General features: G+C 44.2%; 1 protein-coding gene and 1 non-coding gene across 2 annotated transcripts; both read left to right on the forward strand.

Annotated features, from left to right (window-relative positions):
* Window positions 1–202: 202 nt before the first annotated feature.
* NUCKS1 (nuclear casein kinase and cyclin dependent kinase substrate 1) lies at window positions 203–23,571 on the forward strand. Its single transcript, XM_056558030.1, has 8 exons — window positions 203–707; window positions 10,852–10,895; window positions 16,942–17,044; window positions 17,595–17,650; window positions 18,536–18,685; window positions 18,938–19,093; window positions 20,136–20,282; window positions 22,477–23,571. Exons 1-8 carry the CDS (start codon window positions 691–693, stop codon window positions 22,683–22,685), a joined length of 882 nt encoding a protein of 293 aa, XP_056414005.1. The 5' UTR covers window positions 203–690; the 3' UTR covers window positions 22,686–23,571.
* On the forward strand, window positions 13,100–13,288 carry LOC130359969 (U2 spliceosomal RNA). Its single transcript, XR_008890509.1, has one exon. It is a non-coding gene; the product is annotated as a U2 spliceosomal RNA (small nuclear RNA).

The raw sequence follows: 23,571 nt of genomic DNA on the forward strand, positions 1-23,571 counted from the left end.
CGAATCTGCCGTCTTCCTAGTCTAAAGGCAGAATCCATCTTCCATTTTTGTGTGAAGAGCGACCTCTCAACCAAGCCCGCTCGTGCCTAGGCCACCGCCCCACCTCCTCGCAGCAAATTATCTCCAGGAGTGATGTTTTGAATAATCCAATAAGCGCTCTCTATGTGGCAAACGGGCCAATAGCATGCCGAGGCGTGCATCCAGCGTGTTAGGCTGCTCCCTTGGCTCTGGGGCTCGAGGCGGCGGTTGGGGAGGGGGGGATTCGCGGATTGAGGCAGCAATAAATTGCATTTTAATTCGGGTATCGGATCGTGCACTTGTGTCTATAGGGGGTGGGCGTGGCCAGCGAGCGTTACTTGGGATCGCTGCGGGCGCGGATTACGTTGCCTGGTGGTAGAGTACGCTGTCTGCTCCGCCTCCCCCGGTTTTCCCGCCTCTTTTCACTCTTGGCTTAGACGGCCATTAATGTGAGGTTTTCCCGGGGAAGAAGGGATAGCTGGGATTTTCTCCCCCCCCCATTTATTGTAAGAGAACACATACGCCTGGGCCTCCTATCTCCCAACCCCCTCCTTCAGCAACCCCCACCCTCCTTAAAGCGGCCTCCCGGGGGTCTTATACAAAGGAAGCCGCTCGTCCCCCTCATCTCCCACCTCTTTCGCCTCTTGTCGCTGTTTAGTTCCAGCAGGAACCATGTCCAGGCCGGTCAGGTGAGTACGAGGCCTGGAAGAGCAGGCCGGGCTTGTCCTGTGCCCTGGCTCCTCCAGACACACGTGTGCGTACAATATGGCTGTGTGTAGCTTTATTTAGATGTAATGATTTTTTGGCTGTATATCTGTATTATCGCGTCGTATGCATAGAGATTAATGTGGTAACTCGCTGGAGGCAGGCACAGCGGGCACTTTGCGAGCTCCGCCGGCTCTGCTGTAGTTGCACAGGTGTGCAGTGAGCCGGCGGTACCGCTGCGGATGGTGGAGCCTTGGCCCTGCTGAGGTGAAGCTGTCCATCCCGTTTCTTTCAGTTCCACAGTCTGGTGTATTGTGAGCTGTTATGGCCTTCGTGTGGAGTTTATAGGGGAATGGAAGTTATGAAGGAGCGGGGCCGGACTCACGTGTCTACGGGGTCTATACATTGTACGAGCCCTACTCTGCCATATACATTCAGGCTCCCATTCTAGGATGTAGAGGGCTGGGCAAGCAGCTGTTCCTGGGGGAAGGGCAAAACGTGTGTACACACTGGCTGCTACACATTGCTGTGCCTGAACAAAGGCTGTGCGGGGTACAGAGCCCCCAGATAGCATCCTGGACTAGTGGCTATACTGTGCACCTCAAAGTGCAGCTCTATGTACTCGCTCTTCATAGAAATAGGTCATTCTGTATGTTTTTCTTCTACATGTTACTACAAATAGGCAAAAATAACCTTAAACCTGTAGGCCCACAGCCTCTTGGAGGGGTTCTTTGTCTGGAACATATAGAGATCTATTTGCCATATTGTATGTTAGCTCATGGGCTGTTGGAAATGTAAGGGTCACACAGGGCCCCAATTTTTAGCTAGAAGTCCTTGAATTGCCCTTCTGTTGAGTCTTTTAATTCAGCTTATATTAGGGGAAGCTGTGGGTATATATGTGTGTGTACACTCCAAAACTCATTAAAAAGTGGAATTCTATGGCAGTAGTCTTACCAGCATGGCTACTAAGCATAATGTATGGGGGAGGGTTAAAAATCCATCACACAATCTGGTCTGGATAAGCAGGATTTTTTTTTTTAAAGGACAAGAAAAAAAATAACAATTAGTCTGTTTATTGCAAAAGTTTCCACTCAGGTCCTGCACTGTAGACATATTTCAATATAACTATATTCCTTTGTGGTACTGAGATGGTTGTCACTCTTGGCATGGTGTACATACTGATGGGCGCTAGAACGGTAAGTTCCTATTTAAAGGCTACCTCCTGTTGTGGTAGGATACAAGATTTTTGCAATGCAGCTCTGACTTCTGGCAATTCCATATACTGCTCCCTTTAGCAGCGGTCTGCACAGTTGCAAGGCGTTTGGTGTTGTATCCTGCTGCACCGAAACAAGGTACCCTTTAAACAAGGTACCTTTTTTTTTTTTTTTTTTTTTTTTTTTACTGGTGCCAGAAAGTTAAAGATTTGTGAATGACTAAAAAAAAAACTTAACTGTTCCAGTACTTTAACAGCTATATGCTACAGAGGGCATTATTTTGTCTTGTCCACAGTGCTCTGTGCTGACACCTGATGCCCGTATCAGGAACTGTCCAGAGCAGGAGAAAATCCCCATTGTAAACCTATGCTGCTCTGGACAGTTCCTGACACGAACAGAGATGTCAGCAGAAAGCACCGTGGACAAGACAAAAAAGATATTCAGAAAAATTCCCTCTGTAGCATAGAGCTGCTAAAAAGTACTGGAAGGGTAAAGCTTTTTTTTTTTTTAATAGAAGTAATTTACAAATCTTTTTAACTTTCTGGCACCAGTTGATAAAAAAAAAAAAAAAATCCACCGGAGTAACCCTTTAATGATGGTAAACAAAATGTCTAAACTCTCAGAAAGGGACTGAATGTTGTCTCTGCTAGACTGTGTTCAGTACATTAAAATCAATGGAACCGGTGCAAGGACATTGACTAACATCGGTGTACAGTTCTGCAAAATGCTAAGTCTTTCCAAGGAACAACTAAATGGGAATTTTAGCACTTTGTTCTTGGGCTTTATTTTTTTTATTTTGTCCGATTCAAAAGCTTATATTGTACATCTTGGAAAAACATTTAACCTTTTTTAATTTACTACTTAAGAAAATTTTATTTAATTTTTCATAGAAATTATGGCTTTGTCCTAGCTGAGGCAAAGGCATGGATAAAGTCCAGTAAGTGAAGGGTGGGCTAGCACTCATCTGTACTCTCCCCTGTCCTATCAGACAGGAGAGAGCACAGCACAGAGGGGTGCTAGGAGCTAAAGGAGTACTCCGGATCTGAAATGTATCCTCTATCCTAAGGATAGAGGATAAGTTTCAGATTGCGTGGGTACCCAGCTCCTGTACGGGGTCCCCGGCAGTCCGCTTAAAGGACGCATGTTGACCACCGCCCAAAGCAGTGGCTGACACGCACCCTTAATACAATGCTATGGGAGAGCAAGAGCGCTCAGGCACTGCCATAGCACTGCATTGAGGGGGTATGTTGGCCACTGCTTCGTCCAGTGGTCGACATGCCCCCTTTCTGTCCCTCTAGGCTAGAGAATAAGTTTTCAGATCCTGGAGTACTCTTTTAACCCCTTAAGGACCAAGCCCATTTTCCCCTTAACGGCAAAGGACGTAAATGTACGCCGTGGTGCCGTGGTACTTAATGTACCATGACATACATTTATGCTCTGCTATGACTGTGAGCACTGGACTGGTGCTTGGATTAGGGATCGACCGATTATCGGTATGGCCGATATTATCGGCCGATAATCACGATTTTGGGCATTATCGGTGTCGGCAATTACCTTGCCGATAAGCCAATAATGCCCGCACCGCGAACGCGACCCGCCGCACCCCCGACCCACCGCACCACGTCGCACCCCCCACTGTGGTGCTGGGCGGTATATCGGTCGGGCCCCTCCCCCACCCTCCGAGTCAATAAAAAAAATTAAACTTGCCCGTAATGGGGGTGGTCCGGCCATCCATCCTTCCTGTAGTGTCCGGGGGGCGTTCCGGGTGAAGAGTGAACTGGTCCGGGCTGTCCTTCTTCTCCGGCGGTCATCCTCTCCACTCCGGGCAGGCTCCGGCCTAGTACACTGCATAGATGCCGTGACGTCAGGTGCGTCGCTGCGCACGGGCGTCACTGCGCAGCTACGTCTATTCAGCGTACTAGGCCTGAGCCTGCCTGGAGTGGAGAAGATGACCGCAGGAGAAGGACCGCCCGGACCGGTTCACTCTTCACCCGGAACGCCCCCCGGACACTACAGGAAGGATGGATGGCCCGGACCACCCTGACAGGTAGGGGCAGAGAAGCGGGTGGCGGCGGCGGTATATGGCCCTCAAAAGCCACTGCAGATCATTGATTTAAAGCGCCCGCTTTAAATCAATGATCTGCAGCGGTGTCACAGGGGGTTAAATAGCCGATAACTTATACTGGAATATCGGTATAAGTTATCGGCCCTAACCTGCACCAATTATAGGTATCGGCCCTAAAAAACAGATATTGGTCGATCCCTAGATTGCGTCATACACGGCAGGTCCCAGCTGTTATCAGCAGCCAGGGACCTGCCGGTAATGGTGGACATCTGCGATCAACCCCCTCAGATGCCTTGATCAATACAGATCACGGCATCTGCGGCTGTGCAGTACTTTAAATGGATGATCAGATTGCCTGCAGCGCTGCTGCTGGGATCCGGTCATCCAGCATGGCAGATGGCGGTTCCCTCACCTGGCTCCGACCGTCTCCCGGGGTCTTCTGCTCTGGTCTGAGATCGAGCAGACAAGAGCAGAAAATCACCGATAACACTGACCAGTGCTATGCTCTATGCATAGCACTGAACAGTATTAGCAAGCAATCAAGTAAAACGTCTGTTGTTTACCCCAAAAAAAGTGAAAAAATACATTTGGCATCGCAGCGTGTGTAAAAGTCTGGCCTATTAAAATATATTTTTAATTATCCCGTACGGTGAACGGCGTAAATGTAAAGTCCAAAATGGCTGCTTTTGTAAAAATAAAATACATTTTTTTTTAAATAAAAAGTAAAACCTAGGCAAAAGTGGTACTGATAAAAACTATAGATCATATCGCCTAAAATGAGCCCTCATACTTCCCCATCCATATATGGAAAAATTTGAAAGTTATAGGTGGTCAAAATAGGGCAATTTAAAACGTACTAGTTTTGTTAAAATTGTTTGAGTTTTTTAAGCGGTACAATGATAGAAAAGCATATAACATGGGTATCATTGTAATCATATTGACCCACAGAATAAAGAAAACATGTAATTGGTACCAGAAAGTGTACAGCGTACAATTTAGCAAAACCTTCCAAAATTTGCTAAATTGCCGTTTTCTTTTCAATTTTCCCACAAATATTAGTTTGGTTGCGCCATACATCTTATGGTAAAATAAGTGATGTAATTACAAAGTACAATTGGTGACTTAAAAAAAAACAAGCCCTCATGGGTCTGTGGATGGAAAGATAAGAGTTATGATTTTTAGAAGGCGAGGAGGAAAAAATGAAAATGCAAAAATAAAATTGGTCTGGTCCTTAAGGCCAAAATGGACCTGGTCCTTAAGTGGTTAAGAGCGTTTTTTGCACATATGACCACTGTCACTTTAAGTATTAATAATTCTGGGATGCCTTTACTTTTCATTTGGATTCCGAGTGTTTTCTTGACATATTCTACTTTGTTAGGGGTAAATTTTAGTTGATATTTGCATCATTCCTTGGTGAAAAACTCCAAAATTTAATGAGAAAATTAAAATTTTGCATTTTCTAGCGTTGAAGTTCTCTGCTTGTAAGGAAGACATTCCAAATTATATATTGATTCACATATGCAATTAGAGATGAGCGAACTTCCAGTAATTCGATTCGTCACTAATTTCTCGGCTCAGCGTTTGCTGACTTTATCCTGCATAAATTAGTTCAGCTTTCAGGTGCTCCGGTGGGCTGGAAAAGGTGGATACAGTCCTAGTAGTCTCCAGCCCACCGGAGCACCTGAAAGCTGAACTACAGTATATACTCGAGTATAAGCCGAGTTTTTCAGCACGATTTTTTTGTGCTGAAAACGCCCCCACCCCCCCTCTCTCAACTCTCCGTCTGTCAATCCCTTAATCAGTGGTCTTCAACCTGCCTGCGGACCTCCAGAGGTTGCAAAATCAACTCCCAGCAAGCCCGGACAGCCATTGGCTGGGCATGCTGGGTGTTGTAGTTTTGAAACCTCTGGAAGTCCGCAGGTTGAAGACCACTGCGGCCTTTGTCATCATCCAGCCCCCACCCCTTTTTGATTTGTACTCACCTCCCCTCGGTGGGAAGTTAGGGTGAGCTGGTTCGGGCCATCTATGCTGCAGGGACCGTCCGGTGGGGATGGTTAGTCATTGCGGGCTGTCCATTTTCACAGGGGGGGGGCCTCTTCTCTGTACTTCAGGCCCGGTGTGTGACGTTGCCTTGACGACGACGACGACGCACAGGGACGTTGCCCATGAATGTCCCTCTGCGTCGTCGTCAAGGCAACGTCACTACGCAGGGGCCGAAGCGCGGAGGAGCCACCCCCCCGGTGAAAATGGACAGCCCGCAACAACTAACCATCCCCACCGGACGGTCCCTGCGGCATAGATGGCCAGCTCACCCTAACTTCCCGCCGAGGGGAGGTGAGTACAAAAGGGTGGGCTGGATGATGATGATGAAGGCTGCAGTGGTCTTCAACCTGCAGACCTGAAGAGGTTTCAAAACTTCAACTCCCAGCATGCCTGGACAGCCGATGGCTGTCTGGGCATGCTGGGAGTTGTAGATTTGCAAATTCTGGAGGTCCGTAGGCTGAAGACCACTGATGAAGGAATTGACAGGCGGAGATGAGGGGGGGAAGATGATGTATTTCCCACCCTAGGCTTATAGCCGAATTAATAACTTTTCCTGGGTTTTTGGGGTAAAATTAGGGGCCTCGACTTATTTTCGTGTCGGCTTATACTCGAGTACATACGGTAATATATGCAGGCTCAAGTCAGCAAACGCCGAGCCGAGAAGTTTGTGACGAATGGAATTAATGGAAATTCGCTCATCTCTATATACAATATGTCCACTTTGTTTGTATCATAAAGTTGACATGTTTTTACTTTTGGAACACGTCAGAGGGCTTCAAAGTTTAGCAGCAATTTTCCAATTTTTAACAATTTTCAAATCTGAATTTTTCAGGGACCAGTTCTGTTTTGAAGTGGATTTGAAGGGCCTTCATATTAGAAATACCCCATTATAGAAACTGCACCCCTCAAAGTAATCAAAATGACATTCAGAAAGTTTAACTCTTTAGGTGTTTCACAGGAATAGCAGCAAAGTGAAGGAGAGAATTAAAAATCTTCATTTTTTTTTTTTTACACTGACATGTTCTTGTAGACCCAGTCTTTGAATTTTTACAAGGGGTAGTAGGAGAAAAAGCACCCTAAAATTTGTAACCCAATTTCTCTTGAGTAAGGAAATACCTCACATGTGTGTCAAGTGTTCGGCATCACGGTAGAGAGCTCAGAAGGGAAGGAGCGACAATGGGATTTTGGAGAGTGAATTTTGCTGAAATGGTTTTTGGGGGGCATGTCACATTTAGGAAGCCCCTATGGTGCCAGAACAGCAAATAAAATCTCACATGGCATACTATTTTGGAAACTACACCCCTCAGGGAACATGACAAGGGGTCCAGTGAGCCTTAACACCCCACAGGTGTTTGACGATTTTTCGTTAAAGTCGGATGTGTAAATGAAATTTTCCCCCAAATTTTGCACAATGGGTAGTAGGAGAAAATGCCCCCCAAAATGTAACCCCATTTCTTCTGAGTATGGAAATACCCCATGTGTGGGCGTCAAGTGCTCTGTTTGCGCACTACAATGCTCAGAAGAGGAGCACCATTGAGCTTTTGGAGAGAGAATTTAATTGGAATGGAAATCGGGCCATGTGTGTTTACAAAGCCCCCATGGTGCCAGAACAGTGGACCCTATATTAGAAATGACACCCCTCACATAATTTAAGGGGTGCAGTGAGCATTTACACCCCACTGGCATTTGACAGATCTTTGGAACAGTGGGCTGTGCAAATGAAAAATTACATTTTTCATTTTCACTGACCACTGTTCCAAAAATCTGACACATAGGGTATGTTCTTACTCCGAAGAAATGGGGTTACATAATTTGGGGGGGGGGCTTTTTTTCCCTATTTTCCCTTGTGAAAATAAAAAATGTAGCATTTTAGTGATGATTTTTTTTTTCATTTTCCCATCCAATTTTAACAAATTTGGCAAACACATGTGGGGTGTTAAGGCTCACTATACCCCTTATGTTCCGTGAGGGGTGTAGCTTCTAAAATGGGTTCACACGTGGGTATTTTTTTGCGTTTGTCAGAACTGCTGTAAAATCAGCCACCCCTGTGCAAATCACAAATTTAGGCCTCAAGGCTCACTCCTGAGCCTTGTTGTGCGTCCACAGAGCATTTTTTACACCCACATATGAGGTATTTATGTACATTTTTTTTTTTCCCTTTTACCTCTTGTAAAAATAAAAAGCATGGGGCAACACCAGCATGTTAGTGTAAAAAAAATAAAAATGTTTACACTAACAAGCTGGTGTAGACCCGAACTTCTCATTTTTTTTGTTTTTGTTTAAGGTACACTTTCACTGGTGGGGGTTTACGGTCAGTTTCCCCGCTAGGAGTTTGCGCTGTGGTGGAAAATTTGCCACAGCTCAAACTTGAAACTGGAAACTCACTGTAAACCTGCCCGTGTGAATGTACCCTGTACAGTCACATGGGGGGGGGGGGGGGGTTTAAACCTCCAGCTGTTGCAAAACTACAACTCACAGCATGTACTGACCATGCATTATGGGAGTTGTAGTTTTGCAGCAGCTGGAGGCACACTGGTTGGAAAACCTTCAGTTAGGTTCTTTTACCTAACTCGGTATTTTCCAACCAGTGTGCCTCCAGCTGTTGCAAAACTACTCCCAGCATGTACTGATCGCCGAAGGGAATGCTGGGAGATGTAGTTATACAGCAGCTGGAGGTACGCGACTACAACTCCCAGCATGCTGAGACAGCTGTTTGCTGTCTGGGCATGCTGGGAGTTGTAGTTTTGCAACAGATGGGAGGGCTACAGCTTAGAGACCACTGTATAGTGGTCTCAAAACTGTAGCCCTCCAGATGTTGCTAGGCAACTACTCACCGGCTTCCGTAGGATCGTCGCAACAGGGAACCGCATCACCGTCCTCTGCCGATGGGTAAGTGGACCTCCGGCGCCGGTCACAGACTGTTCCCCCGTTCTGCCCGGACTACTGTGGTGGGCAGAACAGGGAAACAGAACTTTAACATCCCCTCCCCTCTCCGATCTGCTAATGGTCGGTCGCTTCTGACCGACCAATATCAGGGGTTGCACCCCTGCCACCTCACTCCTATCCCTTCAGGGGGTATCTTGGACACCCCCTTATTTTCCGTGTCACCGGAGACCCATATGACCCAAAATCGCCTGTGTGAATTCACCGGCGATTTGCAGCGATTGCCGACATATGGGGGGGGGGTTGGTTGTCATTGGCACGGAATGCCTGCTGATAAATATCAGCAGTCATCCCGGTCCCCGCGCGGGCGTACAGGTACCAGGGCGTACCTGTACATCCATGGTTAAGATGCCTGTCGTTTTGTACAGTAAATTGTAACAACCATATTAATGACTCAGCCATTTACAATTTTTTTTATTTTATTTTGGAATGGCTTTCTATGGCCCCATCTAGGACAAAGCCAAATTGGATAGTGTTGTGTTGATCCAAACATCCGCTAGGGATTAGGCTGACCCCCCCCCCCCCCACTAAGAGCCAGAGTAATATCTTCACCCACAGATCTAGACTTTTTTTCTCCCCCTTTTTTAAACCGTTTAACCCCTTAAGGATCGGGGTTTTCCATTTTTGCACTTTCGTTTTTTCCTCTTTACCTTTAAAAAAAATCACAATTCTTTCAATTTTGTACCAAAAAAATCCATATGATGGCTTTTTTTTGCGCCACCAACTCTTGTAATGACATCAGTCATTTTAACAAAATCTACAGCAAAACAAAAAAAACATTGTGTGACAAAATTGAAGAAAAAATGCAATTTTTTAACCTGGGGGGGGGGGCTTGATGGTTTCAGTTTCTAAACAGTAAATTTTTTAGTAAAAATGATACTTTTTTTTTTTTTTTTTTCTATTCTGTAGGTCCATACAATTAAAATGATACCCTACTTATATAGGTTCGAGTTTGTTCTACTTCTGGAAAAAACATAATTACATGCAGGAAAATGTATACTTTTAAAATTGTCATCTTCTGACCCAAAAACAGATATATATATTATTTTTTATTTTTCTGTGTACTGGGCAGTATGAGGGCTAATTTTTTTGTGCCGTGATTTGAAGTTTTTAGTGGTACCATTTTTGTATTGATCGCTTTTTATTTTATTTTTTTGTGATATAAAGGGACCAAAAATACGCTATGGACTTTTTTTTTTGTGCGTACGCCATTGGCCATGCGGTCTAATTAACAATATATTTTTATAATTTGTACATTTCCGCATGCGGTGATACCACTTGGTTTTTATTTAGTTTTTTTTTTTTTTTTTTTTTTCTTTGCAATGTTATAGCAATGTTATAGGCTAGAACACTGCACACACTGATCTCTTATATTGATCATTGTTGTCCAATAGTAAAACATTGATCAATGATTCTGCTGCTTGACTGCTCATGCCTGGATCTCAGGCACTGAACGGTCATTCAGCGATTGGACACGCAGGAGGCAGGTAAGGATCCTCATGGTGTTCTGCAAGCTGTTTGGGACGGTCCCAAACAGCCCACTGAGCTAGCTGGGGGTAGTTTATTTTCACTTTAGACGCGGCAATCAACTTTGAACGTTGCACCTAAAGGGTTAAAAGCGCACAACACCACAATCAGTGCCGTGCGCTATTAGCCGTTGTTAACCGGCCGTTAGAGGTCGGCCCGACCTGCTATGATGCAGGGCCATGCCATGGCCCCGTGTTATAGAAAGGGAGTGTACTAAAGGGCGTACAGGTATGCCCTGGGTCATTAAGTGGGTAAAAAAATTGGTGTTGTCAGCAAACCACTACATCTTAGGCTTTGCCTTAAAATAATGTACTATAATTTTTTTTCATATTACAGGAACAGAAAAGTGGTTGATTATTCACAGTTCCAAGATTCTGATGGTATGTATGTTGACCTTGTATTTTCCAATGTGAGGTTTTTACAAACTTACCTCGTCTTTAGGTTAAATAACTTTTTAAACTTTTATTGTATGAATCATTATGGTTGTTCTCCACTTTTTCATTTTTACTGCTTTACTGACAGAGCCCAATAGGCACATACATATGGCAAAGGCCTTTTTTAGACCTGCAGCTGCAATTGCAATCCACTTGTTCAGAGTAGTCTCCAATCTTGCCAGTTACAAAATGATATTTGCCTGTTAGATATAGCTCTCACCATCACAGGCATGCAGGACACAAACTGCAACAGCGGAAAAAGAGGTGCGATCGGCGCTTTTCTCCGGGTATGAAGTCCCCCCTACTCAGTCAAATGGAACGGACTCAATGGAATATTGTTGGGATTATTTATTGCATAAAATAATAAAACAAAGGAAGGTGCAAATGGACAATGCGTTTCAAGGGGTAGATCCCCTCTTCATCAGATAGAAAATCTATGAATAAAAACTACTTTGCACTGATTTCCAGACTGCTCCCAGACTGAGCAGATGAGTCATCCACAGTGAGGGGGAAGAGAGAGGGACATGCCTCCTCCACAAGGCAAGAACACAGCAAGTGAGCAACATATAAATGCTATTTGTTAGGGATATATAGGTCCTAGACACATAACAATCATATGCACATGATCAGGATTAGGTACTAAGTGACATCACTTTTCTTGGTCGCCTTATTGGGGGAAAGAGACCATGGGTATTATTCTGCTGTCCACTAGAAGGCTGACACAAGGCAAAAAGTCTGCTCCTCCCAGCAGGATATACCTGCCCATTAGCACTGAGCTAATCAGTTTTAGCTTAGTGTCAGTAGGAGGCAGACAGGTTTGGAGCTCTCCAGACATGGTCTTCTTTTTATTATTTTCTAGCTAGGTACATCTAGTTAACATTTTTTCCTTTAAGGACAACTGTAGTGGAACACTTTTATATATGCCCGGGCCTCAAAAATAAACAAATTAAACTTATACATACCTTCCTACGAGCCCCCGTTGGTCCAGCACAGGCCTCATGGTCTGGCAGTGCTGAATTCATTCCACTTCCTGGGGACGCCGCAGAGCCGTCAGCGGATCACTGGCCGTAGCAATGTCCCGCCCTGGCCTGTGATAGGCTGAGCCCACTGTCATGTAAGGAGCTCTGGCCGGCTTCTTACATGACAGTGGGCTCAGCCGATCACAGGCCAGGGCGGGACATCGCTACGGCCGGTGATACGCCGATGTCCCTGTCCCCAGGAAGTGGAATGACATCAGCACTGCCGGACCGTGAGGCCTGTGCCGGACCAATGGAGGCTCGTAGGAAGGTATGTAGAAGTTTAATTTGTTTTTTGAGGCCCGGGCATATATGTGTTCCATTAGTTGTTTTTTTTCTAGGTTGGGTGACAGGAGCATGGCGCTGATCTCCCACATGCGACAAAGGGGCACGGTGCATAAAGTATGGGCAGTCAATCCCCTTCTCTCAAACGGTCAGCTCCAGGCGGTAGTACCCTGAGTCCGGGTCCCCCACTCGCCCCTGCCCGCCTCGCTATGGCAGCTTGGCACGATGCAGCGCGCCCTTTAGCTGACTGAAGACTTCAAGGGTGAGTATGAACTTCAACGCAAACCCCCCCCCCCCCCCATCTCTCTCCCTTGGGTCCCTATAGTGCACAGCTCCACCATTACACATGGCTGATCTGGGCCGGTCCCCTTATGACCTCCGGTGCCATGTGGAGGGCACACTCCCAACCCCCTACAGCCATTCTCCCATTGCTGCACTTGTTTTGCGGCCAGGCACAGTGGCCTGGGCGCGTTTTTCATAACCATGGCCGCTCCCCCTGTGGCTGCTGCCCTCTTGGTCATGGCATTAAAGGGATCTTTTTTCCCCACCAGTAATCTCCTCCTCACCTGTTTTTCTATAGCGCGCCCGCTCTTACGGGGCCCTGTGATATGCAGGAGAACAAAGGAAAGGAAAGAGGGAACCAGCCTCTCCAGTGGCTGGCTGCATTTCTTTCAGCACTGTTCTCTTGTTCTTGGAGTAATATGGTCCCCTCTAGTGGCCAAAAAAGTAATTACAGCTACATATCAATTTTATTTTTTTCTATGGCCCTTCCTTGTGCTCCTGTCTGAGTTTGGATTTTTTTTTTTTTCTCTCCGATCCCCTGCCTTCCTGGTATGACTTCAGGGCATTATCGATTATCTGCTTGTTGGCTAAGATAGTGTAGTATCTGTTCTTATCAGTTTAATATCTGATATGTCCCCTATCCGGGAACCATATACTGAATACATTTTTCAGAACGGGGGACTATTTTGAAGCTTGCTTCCATCGCCCTAGGCGTGTGACTGTTAGGTCTGTTTCTGCAGGCTCGGTGCACCTCACATATTGGAATGTTTGGCTTTTGCTCATGTATGTGGCACAAGCCCTGTGCATTGTACCCTTATACTCAAATAGGCTGCAGAGTTTGCACTAGGTGCTTCTCACCCCTGTTCCTGAGTAACCTCTTTCGTGTTTTTCCCAACCTTGGTCATTTTAGCTGGGGTGTGCAGTTATGCCTGAGGTTCAGACTTGGGGACTGTAACCAGAGTTGCTCACCTTGGGTGGTTAACATTGTTGCCTTTCAGTGCTGGGGTCCTGGGTTCAGATCCCTCCAAGGACAACATCTACAGGATGTTCTCTACGTATTTGCACAGCCTGTTCCCTTCTTCACTGGCCGTGTTCATGACAGCAGTCACAGTGTCACACTTCCTAGGTGAAGTGACTAAAGGGGGGCACCTGTGTGGGGAAATTGACTCTGCAGACTCCTCGTAGGTGGTCGTGGTTCTCTCCTATGCCCATGGAAGACATGCTTTCTGGCGCAGCTGCTATTCCGATGCTCCACTGTGTGTGAGTTGACCACTGTACAATGGACCCTCTACACCATCCATAAAGGTTGGGTCTAGAGATGAGCGAATTTACAGTAAATTCGATTCGTCACAAACTTCTCGGATCGGCAGTTGATGACTTATCCTGCATAAATTAGTTCAGCTTTCAGGTGCTCCGGTGGGCTGGAAAAGGTGGATACAGTCCTAGGAAAGTCTCCTAGGACTGTATCCACCTTTTCCAGCCCACCGGAGCACCTGAAAGCTGAACTAATTTATGCAGGATAAGTCATCAACTGCCGAGCCGAGAAGTTCGTGACGAATCGAATTTACTGTAAATTCGCTCATCTCTAGTTGGGTTGTCTGCCGTGGCTGCTATTCCGGTACTCCATTGTGAGTAGACTGATGTACCATGGATCCTCTACACCATCCATAGAGGTGGTGACGTCTAACACCTGCGGTTGCAGCTCCGGTACCCTGCTAGATGTCAGTTGACTTTTGTTGTCAGTTGACTCTGTGATGTCCATGGAGGATGTAATGTCCATGCCTGCAGTCCTGGTGCACCGCAGCATGTGGGTGTCTGGAGGCTGTCTCTCCATGCCCCCAGGTTGTCCCAGATGTCCATGGGAGCATGCTTTCCACCACAACTGTGGCTGAATTCTGGACCCCCACCCGCTACCAGTGGGAGACGACAAAGCTTTGTGTCCCTGCAGGTGCAAGGGACCTTCTATGGCAACAGCATCCCCCCCCCCAGGGAGCAGGATATCATTGGCCAGTGGTTTGCGTGTTTCCTGCTGTAGCCTACACAGCACAGGGTCTGTGGCGGGGAGCCTGCTCTAGTTGTTTTGTTTCCCTCATTATGGGTGGAGTTGTTGGCAGGGTCTCTGCCATTGCTGAGATACCTTCATGTCAAGGTTTAATTAGTTCCGCCTCTGCCTCGTCCAGAGTTTCCATTCCCCACCCCAGGGGAGGCGCTTTAGTGGGCTAGGTAGGTCTTCTGCTCTGGCTATCTTCTCGGTCTCCTTTTTCCTTCTATGGAAAGGGTGTATTAGTGGTCGGGCTACTCACTACTATTGCCTACTTTGGGATGCCTATGGTTGCTCATACGTCCTGTCTCGTTTGTGTGGAGTTTCCTAGGTTTCTGCCATTTCTCAGGCGTTCTTTGCATTTCTCCTCCTCCTTCTAGACGGAGTGCTGTTGTTCTTCTATGCTTTCTCCTGTGGCTGATTCAGTCATCTCGCTGAACCCTTCAGCTACCGGCTTGGGGGTAGCTTATTGGGTGTCTGCCATGGAGGTTCAGCCCTCGCGCTTCCCCCGTCTTTTTTAAGGGGTTGTGTCCCTTATATGGTTCCTGCCTTTGCTTTTGCAGACGTTGTCCTCCGTTCTCCCCGTATTGGAGGCTTTCTTCCGCTCCTACCCTCGGAGTTCTGCTGGATTGGCTTAGTGGCAGCTGTTGGCCTTCTGGCTTTCATATTGATCATCTTCGGGGCACTTTTTTGGTCCTGCTGGGGAAATTCCTGTTCTCACCTCTCTTGGTGGGGTTCTGTTGGTTCTTGCCAGGTACATACATGGCTTCTCCAGCCCCTTGCACTGCCCTCTCACTGTCGGGGTACGTCTTGCTTGGAAGCCATCCTGGTGGTCCTTGTTCTTCCTTGATGTGAAGGCTCTGTTGTTCTCTTCTTACTCTCCAGAGATCTTTCTGCTTAATGTCTCTAGACCTTCCTTTGAGGCCTTTTTGTTCTGGGTGCCTTTTGGCTCCCCGGGGTTCCTTGACAGTCTCTTCTGAGGAAAGTCACTCCACTCCTCCTCCTCCTTTTTTGGAGTGTTTCCATTGTCCTGTGCTTGCCTGCCACAGCACCTACCAATTTCCAGTTACCTGGTCAGGTTGTTTGTTGCCTGTTAATACTTTTGATATCCTTCAGACGTTTTCTCCTCCTTTTTGTGGTTTGGCTTCTCCTACTGCTTTGTGATGCAACTAATTAGCTCAGTGCTAGTGGGCGGGTATATCCTGCTGGGAGGAGCAGACCTTTATTTTTTTATTTTATTTTTTCAACTGGTGTGAAAGTTAAACAGACTTGTAAATTGTTTCTATTTAAAAATATTAAGTATTGGAAGGGTTCAGCTGCTGTGTTCTCCACAGGAAGTTCTTTGCTTTGAGTTTCCTTTCTTTCTGACCACAGTGCTCTGACACCTCTGTCCAGGTCAGTAACTGTCTAGAGCAGGTTTGCTTTGGGGATTTGCTCCGGCTCTGGATATTTCCTGACATGGACAGAGGTGTCAGCAAAGTCAAAAAGAAAATAACTTCCACTGTAGTATACAGCAGCTAAGTACTGGAAGGGTTAAGATTTTGTAACAGAAGTAATTTACAAATCTGTAACTTTCTGAAATCAGTTGACTAAAAAAAAAAAAAAAATGTAAAAAAATTTTCCACTGAAGAGTACCCCTTTTTAAGTATATTCATAAGGGGGCATACTTATCTTTTTACCGAGAAAATAATTTGTAGGACCCCAAGTGGGCTACTGGGATTAGTTCACCTGCAGGAAACACCCACCATCTAGTTATTGCTGCTGGGAGTCTATAGCCCTGTACACACTGTGCAGTAAAACATGGCCATTGGTATTGCTGAGCTCCTGCTGTCATTTTGGGAATGTGACATCACACCTGCTCAGCTAAGTTGGCCACTGGTTTGCTGAGTGGGCATGTGGTGTCACCTTGCCAGACCCAGAAGTGCTGCACACCAGGGACTGGAGCTTGATACCAGTAGGAGGGAGGAAGTCGGTTTTCATTTGAGTAAGACCTTCAATATTTGAACTTGATCAGGGTAGGGCCTTATTTAAAGGAGTACTCTAGTGCAAAATAACTATCCCATTTCCAAAGGATAGGGGATAAGTTAAAGATTGCTGGGGCCCCCTGGGATCTCATGGACGGGGCGCGGCAGTCTGCTGGAAGTGAAGTTTCGTCCCCAGCAGAAAGCCGCGGCAGACACTTCCCCCTCCATGTATCTCTATGGGATTCATGGAGGGGGCGTGTCTGCCACCGCGTCATGCCCCAGCGCTCGGATAGGGGATAAGTTATTTTGCATTATAGATGTCCTTAAATGATTGTTGGGATTTTTATGATTGAGGATTTTTTTTTTATTTGTGGAAAGCTATCTAAACTGATTGTATTCAATAGATGAAGATTTTGGAAGAGTATCCGCTCCTCCTCCTAAGAAGTCTCGGTCATCTCCAAGAGAGGTAAAGGAGAAGAGATCTGGCAAAAACTCACAGGAAGATAGGTAAGTGTGTACACTTACTGATAGCCTTTTCTCCTTATAGCTAGCCATTGGTCACTGAGTAGGACTGACAATTTGACTTAACCCCAAAGGAACAGATATGTACATGAATTAACTTCTGGTAGTGCTTACAGGCCTGTTATATTTGCAGGCTACAAATTGGCACCAAATCATGCAGATGTTTGTGGTATTGGTGCTGAGAGGGAAAAAAGGACTGCCAGACAAACAGAATTTTGTCTATAAGCAACCTATTTCAGCTCAGCTTTTAGTTTACCAGACCTGTTGAAGATATAAAGGATGTTGCTATAGGCATTCTAGTTTTTGTCCCGGAAATTGATAAATCTGGGCCATTGTGTATGAAATCTGCCTTGATACAACAGTACATTTAATTTAGGGGTTTGAGGTATGCCTAAAACAATCTGCCCTGTGTGAACATATCATAATATGAGCAGATTTTGTGTGTGTGTGTGTGTATATATGTTAAATATATATAAATATAATATAATTTATTTAGAGATTTGCTCTTATGTTAACGAGATCTCTTTTTAAACAGTGAAGATTCGGATGAGAAAGAAGTTAAGAAAACAAAAAAAGAGGGTGATTCTGCCGGTAAGTACTTTAAATTACTTAAAACACATATTTACCACTTTTAAGGTGAAGCTGCCGGGGTCAAAAATTGGGAATTAAAAATTGAGAAAGTTCAGAATTTTTTTAAATTAGTAAAACATGACGTAAAATATACAAATCTGGTATTGCTGTAATCGGGCCAGCCTAAAGTATCAAAACATGTTATCTCAACCTCAAGGTAAATGGCGTAGAGAGGAAAACCACCAAATCTGCAAAACTTTTACTATTTAAATTTCACTTCCCTGATTAAAATTTTCCAAATTTATTTTTAGTTTCGGAGAATAGGTTATTGAAAAATTAAAAGGTATCATAGTAGGTAGTTTATGGCTATTATAGGGCGAGGAGGAAAAAAGGAGTGTAAAAGCGAAAATTGGCTCGGACAAGTGGATCGTCATGAGGGACAAGTAGGTTTTAGTCCGTGGACAAGTCATTTAAACTTCCAAACCCCTGCATTAGACCCCACAATTGTGAGTCTCATAAATACCCACTTATACTTCAGATGCCGTGATCAGTAATCATTTGTATCTGAATGGGTAATGGCAGGCATTAGCTAATAGTCAGGACTCAGTCTATAAAGTGAGCGCAGTACCTGCGTGTTTTTTTTCAAAAAATGTTTTAAGTTTAAATAGTACTCGCGACATGTACATTCTGGTGCATCAAGTCCCAGGCAGCCATGGTGTACAGGTATGGCCTATGTTCTCTAGCAGTTATGTTTTATAAGAGGTGTTAGGTGTTTGAGCTTGAAAGGTCCTAGGATTTTGATGCAAAGTGATATCATTTATTGCCCAAAAGGGGGGGGGGGGAATTTTGTGACTTACGGTGATTCCTTAGGCTTATTGTATAAAAACATTTTTCTTTTTTCCCCAGAGGAAGACTTTGGCAGTGATGATGACTTGGCGGCAGCAGGGGATGGAAAAGCAGATAGTGACTATGAGAGCCCAAAAAAGAGCAAAAAAGTGAAAAAAGCCACACCTGAAAAAAGACGTACTTCCAAAGGAAGGAAGCGATCAGCTCAAGGTAGCAATCAATCCTCCATAGGAGTTGCTATGAACTATATTGCTATAGATGTGATGTTTTGGGAAGGTTTCACTGTACAGTATTTGATTATCTGTTAAGGGGGGGGGGTTCTGTTAATATGAACACGTCAAATTGTAGAAGCTCCTTATTGTCTTCACTTTCAAATGATATAATATTTAATTTCATTGTATGTATTATATAAATAACTACTTTGCTCCACTTTTTAAAAAAAATTAAAAAAATTCTTAATAGATGACAGTGACGATGAAAAGGAACAACGTAAAACTGTCCGTCAACAAAGACAGGCTGCATCCAAGGCTGTCTCCAAGCAAAGGGAGATGTTAATGGGAGATGCTGGGAGTGAAGAGGAGGAACAGGAGGAAGAAGAGGAAGGACCGTTTCTGGAAAGTAAGTTGTACAAAGCATGGCGTGAAGTTTTCAGATCAGTACTTATCAGCTGCTGGATGCCCCAGAGGAAATCCTATAGTTCTTTCCAGTCACTGTTCTCTATGCTGCCACCTCTGATAGGAACTGCAGCAGCAAATCCTCATAGAAAACATCTCCTTTGTACTGTTCCTAACACGCAGAGAGAATTAGATACAGAAGTACTGAGACTCAATATTTTTTTTTTAATAACTTAGAAATCTGTAACTTCCTGGTGCCATTGATGTCAATAACACCCCCCCCCCTGTATCCCTTTTTTAAGCGGTGATTCTTAGTTATATTATTACATCACTGCTTATAAGAACTAATTGTGTGCTACTATGCTGATTTCTGTAAATGAGGGGCGTAGTCTGGTGTGCATATTATGAAGTTTCCTGGTGTAGCTAAGTAGTATATATATTTAAGGTGTAACCTCCGGATGTTCCATTTTCTCAATTTTCTCCAAAACCATGGGGGTTTTGTAGAAAAATTTCTTGTTGCTGTTAGTGCCTAACAGGCAAAACTATTGCCAGACAGTCTTTCATGTGGCAGCAGATCCCATACAGGATTTTGTGCTCTTAGGCCATGTTCACATGTCGTAATTTGTGCGGACATTCCAAGCAAAATTCCTCTTCAGCAGAGTCCCATTAAATTTTTGTGCCATATGTTTCCGCCATGGAAAATCCATTGTCCAGAGTGAACCTGTTCATTCTTTCTGCAGACACCGCACAGAATGCGTGGCCGTCCAGAGAAGGTGCGTTCCTGTGCGGTCATAATATGCTGGCGCCTGCAGTCTGCTTAATGTCTGCACGTAAAATCTCCATGCAGACTGCGGACACAAGTCCAGCGTGTGTACAGCCTAAGGGTACTGAATGCATAAAGCTGTTCTTGCCTAGAAGCAATGCTTTTAGGAGAGAACCTCCATTCATAAAGCATCTGGAGATACAAACATCACTTCTGTAGAAGTTAGGCACTAACATACTGTTTTTGTATTGTATACTTACAAATGTAATTTGATTATTTTTAGAAGATTCTGGGAGTGATGAAGACTTCATGGTGGAAGATGATGATGACAGCGATTATGGTCGATCAAAGAAGAAGAAGAAAATTGTGAAGAAATCTAAGCCTGAGAGAAGGGAGAAGAAAGTACCGAAGCCTAGGCTAAAAGCTACTGGTAAGAGGGCTTAATGTACTTTAAACAAACTTAACCCCTTAAGGACTCAGGGTTTTTCCGTTTTTGCACTTTCGTTTTTTCCTCCTTACCTTTAAAAAATCATAACCCTTTCAATTTTCCACCTAAAAATCCATATTATGGCTTATTTTTTGCGTCGCCAATTCTACTTTGCAGTGACATTAGTCATTTTACCCAAAAATGCACGGCGAAACGGAAAAAAAATCATTGTGCGAAAAAACCCCGCCATTTTGTAACTTTTGGGGGCTTCCGTTTCTACGCAGTGCACATTTCGGTAAAAATTACACCTTATCATTATTCTGTAGGTCCATACGGTTAAAATGATACCCTACTTATATAGGTTTGATTTTGTCGCACTTCTGGAAAAAATCATAACTACATGCAGGAAAATGTATACGTTTAAAAATCTTCTGACCCCTATAACTTTTTTTATTTTTCCACGCACGGGGCAGTATGAGGACTAATTTTTTGCGCCGTCATCTGAAGTTTTTATTGGTATGATTTTTGTTTTGATCTGACTTTTTTGATCACTTTTTATTCATTTTTTAATGTTATAAATAGTTACCAAAATACGCTTTTTTGGACTTTGGAATTTTTTTGCGCGTACGCCATTGACCGTACGGCTTAATTAATGATATATTTTTATAGTTCGGACATTTACGCACGCGGCGATACCACATATGTTTATTTATTTATTTTTTTTACACTGTTGTTTTTCTTATGGGAAAAGGGGGGTGATTCAAACTTTTATTAGGGAAGGGGTTAAATGACCTTTAACACTTTTTTTAAACTTTTTTTTTTGCAGTGTTATAGGTCCCATAGGGACCTATAACACTGCACACACTGATCTCTCATCCTGATCACAGGCGTGTATTAACACGCCTGTGATCAGCATTATCGACTCTTGACTGCTCCTGCCTGGATCTCAGGCACGGAGCAGTCATTCGTCGATCGGACACAGAGGAGGCAGGTAAGAGCCCTCCCGGTGTCCGATCAGCTGTTCGGGACGCCGCGATTTCACCGCGGCGGTCCCGAACAGCCCGACTGAGCAGCCGGGATACTTTCAGTTTCACTTTAGAAGCGGTGGTCAGCTTTGACCGCCGCTTCTAAAGGGTTAATACCGCACATCGGCAGTGTGGTATTAGCCGCGGGTCCCGGCCGTTGATTAGCGCCGGGACCCACGCGATATGATGCGGGATCGCGGCGCGATCCCGCTTCATATCGCGGGAGCCGGCGCAGGACGTAAATATACGTCCTGCGTCGTTAAGGGGTTAAAGGATGGAGTTCTACTTCAGACCACTCCCATAGTTTTGTGTAAATTTTATTTTTTTTTATATCCCATTCCTTTTGAATGACTTTGGCTTTAAGACTTAAAGGCATGTGTGTGCCCAAATTCCGCAGCAGGCCTTGCTGAACAGAATTTGAGTGAAATAGTATAACTTCTGCTGTATAAACATGGCCTTAGGCTGCTTCATATATCAGGATGTTAGTCCAGCATAGTACAGAAATTCTGGCAGTTGGACACTTCTTACAAATGAGTCCTTAATAGTAAGAAACTCAAAGGGGTTTTCTGGTTAAAGAAAAGTTCTGTTATTCACAAGATAGGGGTTAAATGTTTGTTGGGAATGTGTCCTGCTGGGACCCTGGCTCTTTTTAGAATTGCATTCCATCCTCAGCAATTTGTGGGAACATGGAGATGCTGAATTCTGTACCTCAGAACCAGGGTCCCGTTCTGAAGATCACAGGGGGTCTCTGGTCATAACACCACATACCTACCACACACACTTAACTCATCCTCTATTCGCAGAATCAGGGATGTCTCACTGGACAACCCCCTTTTTTAAAGTGTTGTCATTGAAAATAACTTTTGACATGTTGCGTACACATTTCAAAAAATATTTGACTGTCTGATACACCATATTATCGTTTATTGCTGGGTTTTATGCAATGGCCGACTGATTAGGGGAGTGGCTTTATAGACTAATGGACCTTGTCTCCTGTAAGCAGACAGTGTGCACCAAGCTGTGCCCTTAACTGATAAGTTTTGTCATGTTTGTGTGACATGTAAACTTGAAATTATTGATTTTAAGATGCAATCTTTGTAAGACAGGAGAAAAATAATGGAACATAACTATACAATATTGCTTAAAGCATTTATTTCACTTTTCTTTTTAAGTAACGCCCAGTCCAGCAAAGGCCAAAGGAAAGAGTCGCCCTGCAGCAGCAAAGGCATCAAAGGAAAAATCTCCATCACCCAAAGCTGAGGAGGAAGAGGAAGATGATGAGCCAGAGACACCACCCCCAGAGAAGAAACCTGCCAGCCCTCAACAAGAAAAGTCTGGTGACGAAGCATCTGATGAAGAAGCGCAGAGTACAGAAGATTAAATCGCTGGGTTGGGGGGTAAGGGTGTGAGGGTGATTGTTTGGGGAGATTTTATTAAAAAAAAACACAAAAGTTATAAAAAAAAAACAAAACAGACAGACTTGGTTTAGAACCTGATTTAGGCTATTGCTTGACTTTTTCACCTCCAACTCTGTCTTCAATTTCTGTTTTAAGAGTTACATATGCGCTTTTCTATTTTATCCAGCAAAAGGTGATACTTTTTGCCATTTTTGGGGTTAATGGTTGGTTGCTCCCATCACCTGTTTGAAATAAAGCCATGCACATTTTAAGTTTGCATTGCTAATATATTTTCTTTATTTTTTCTTGTCATTTTTTTTTGTTTGTTTTTTTACCTTCATTAGAATTTGATCTGAATGGTAATCTGGAAAATGGAATATTCTCTGCTGTTCATTTGTATGTGGTCATTTCCCTCAGTAATTAATGGGAAGCTTTCCCAATGTACCATTTTATATAACTTTTTTCTTAAATGTTCACAATTTTTTATGTATAACGGCATGGGTATTTCCTTTGTCAGACAATTCAGACCTTCATGGGGAACTGAACTCCAGCAAATGTTATACCTCTTAAACAGATGTAAGCTGTGCAGTGCTGTTAACCAAATGTTACTGCTGAGGCTTTCAGTTTTGACTTGCCTGCTAATGCAGGTATCTAACATCATGTTACCTTTTTGGGTTGACAGTTTTTGAAGGTACTGACAAAAGATGTGTATTTAAAATGTCAATACATAATATAAGCGACATGTAATTTTAATTGTTGGAAGCCATCTTATAAAAGTAATCTGTTATACGTTTCAATTTTCTCCTTTATTGTAAAGAAACTGGTTATAATATGAAAATAAATCATGAACATGCAGTTGGTATCACAAAA

Source organism: Hyla sarda, chromosome 2, assembly GCF_029499605.1.
Source record: "Hyla sarda isolate aHylSar1 chromosome 2, aHylSar1.hap1, whole genome shotgun sequence".
In the NCBI taxonomy this organism is placed as follows: Eukaryota; Metazoa; Chordata; class Amphibia; order Anura; family Hylidae; genus Hyla; species Hyla sarda.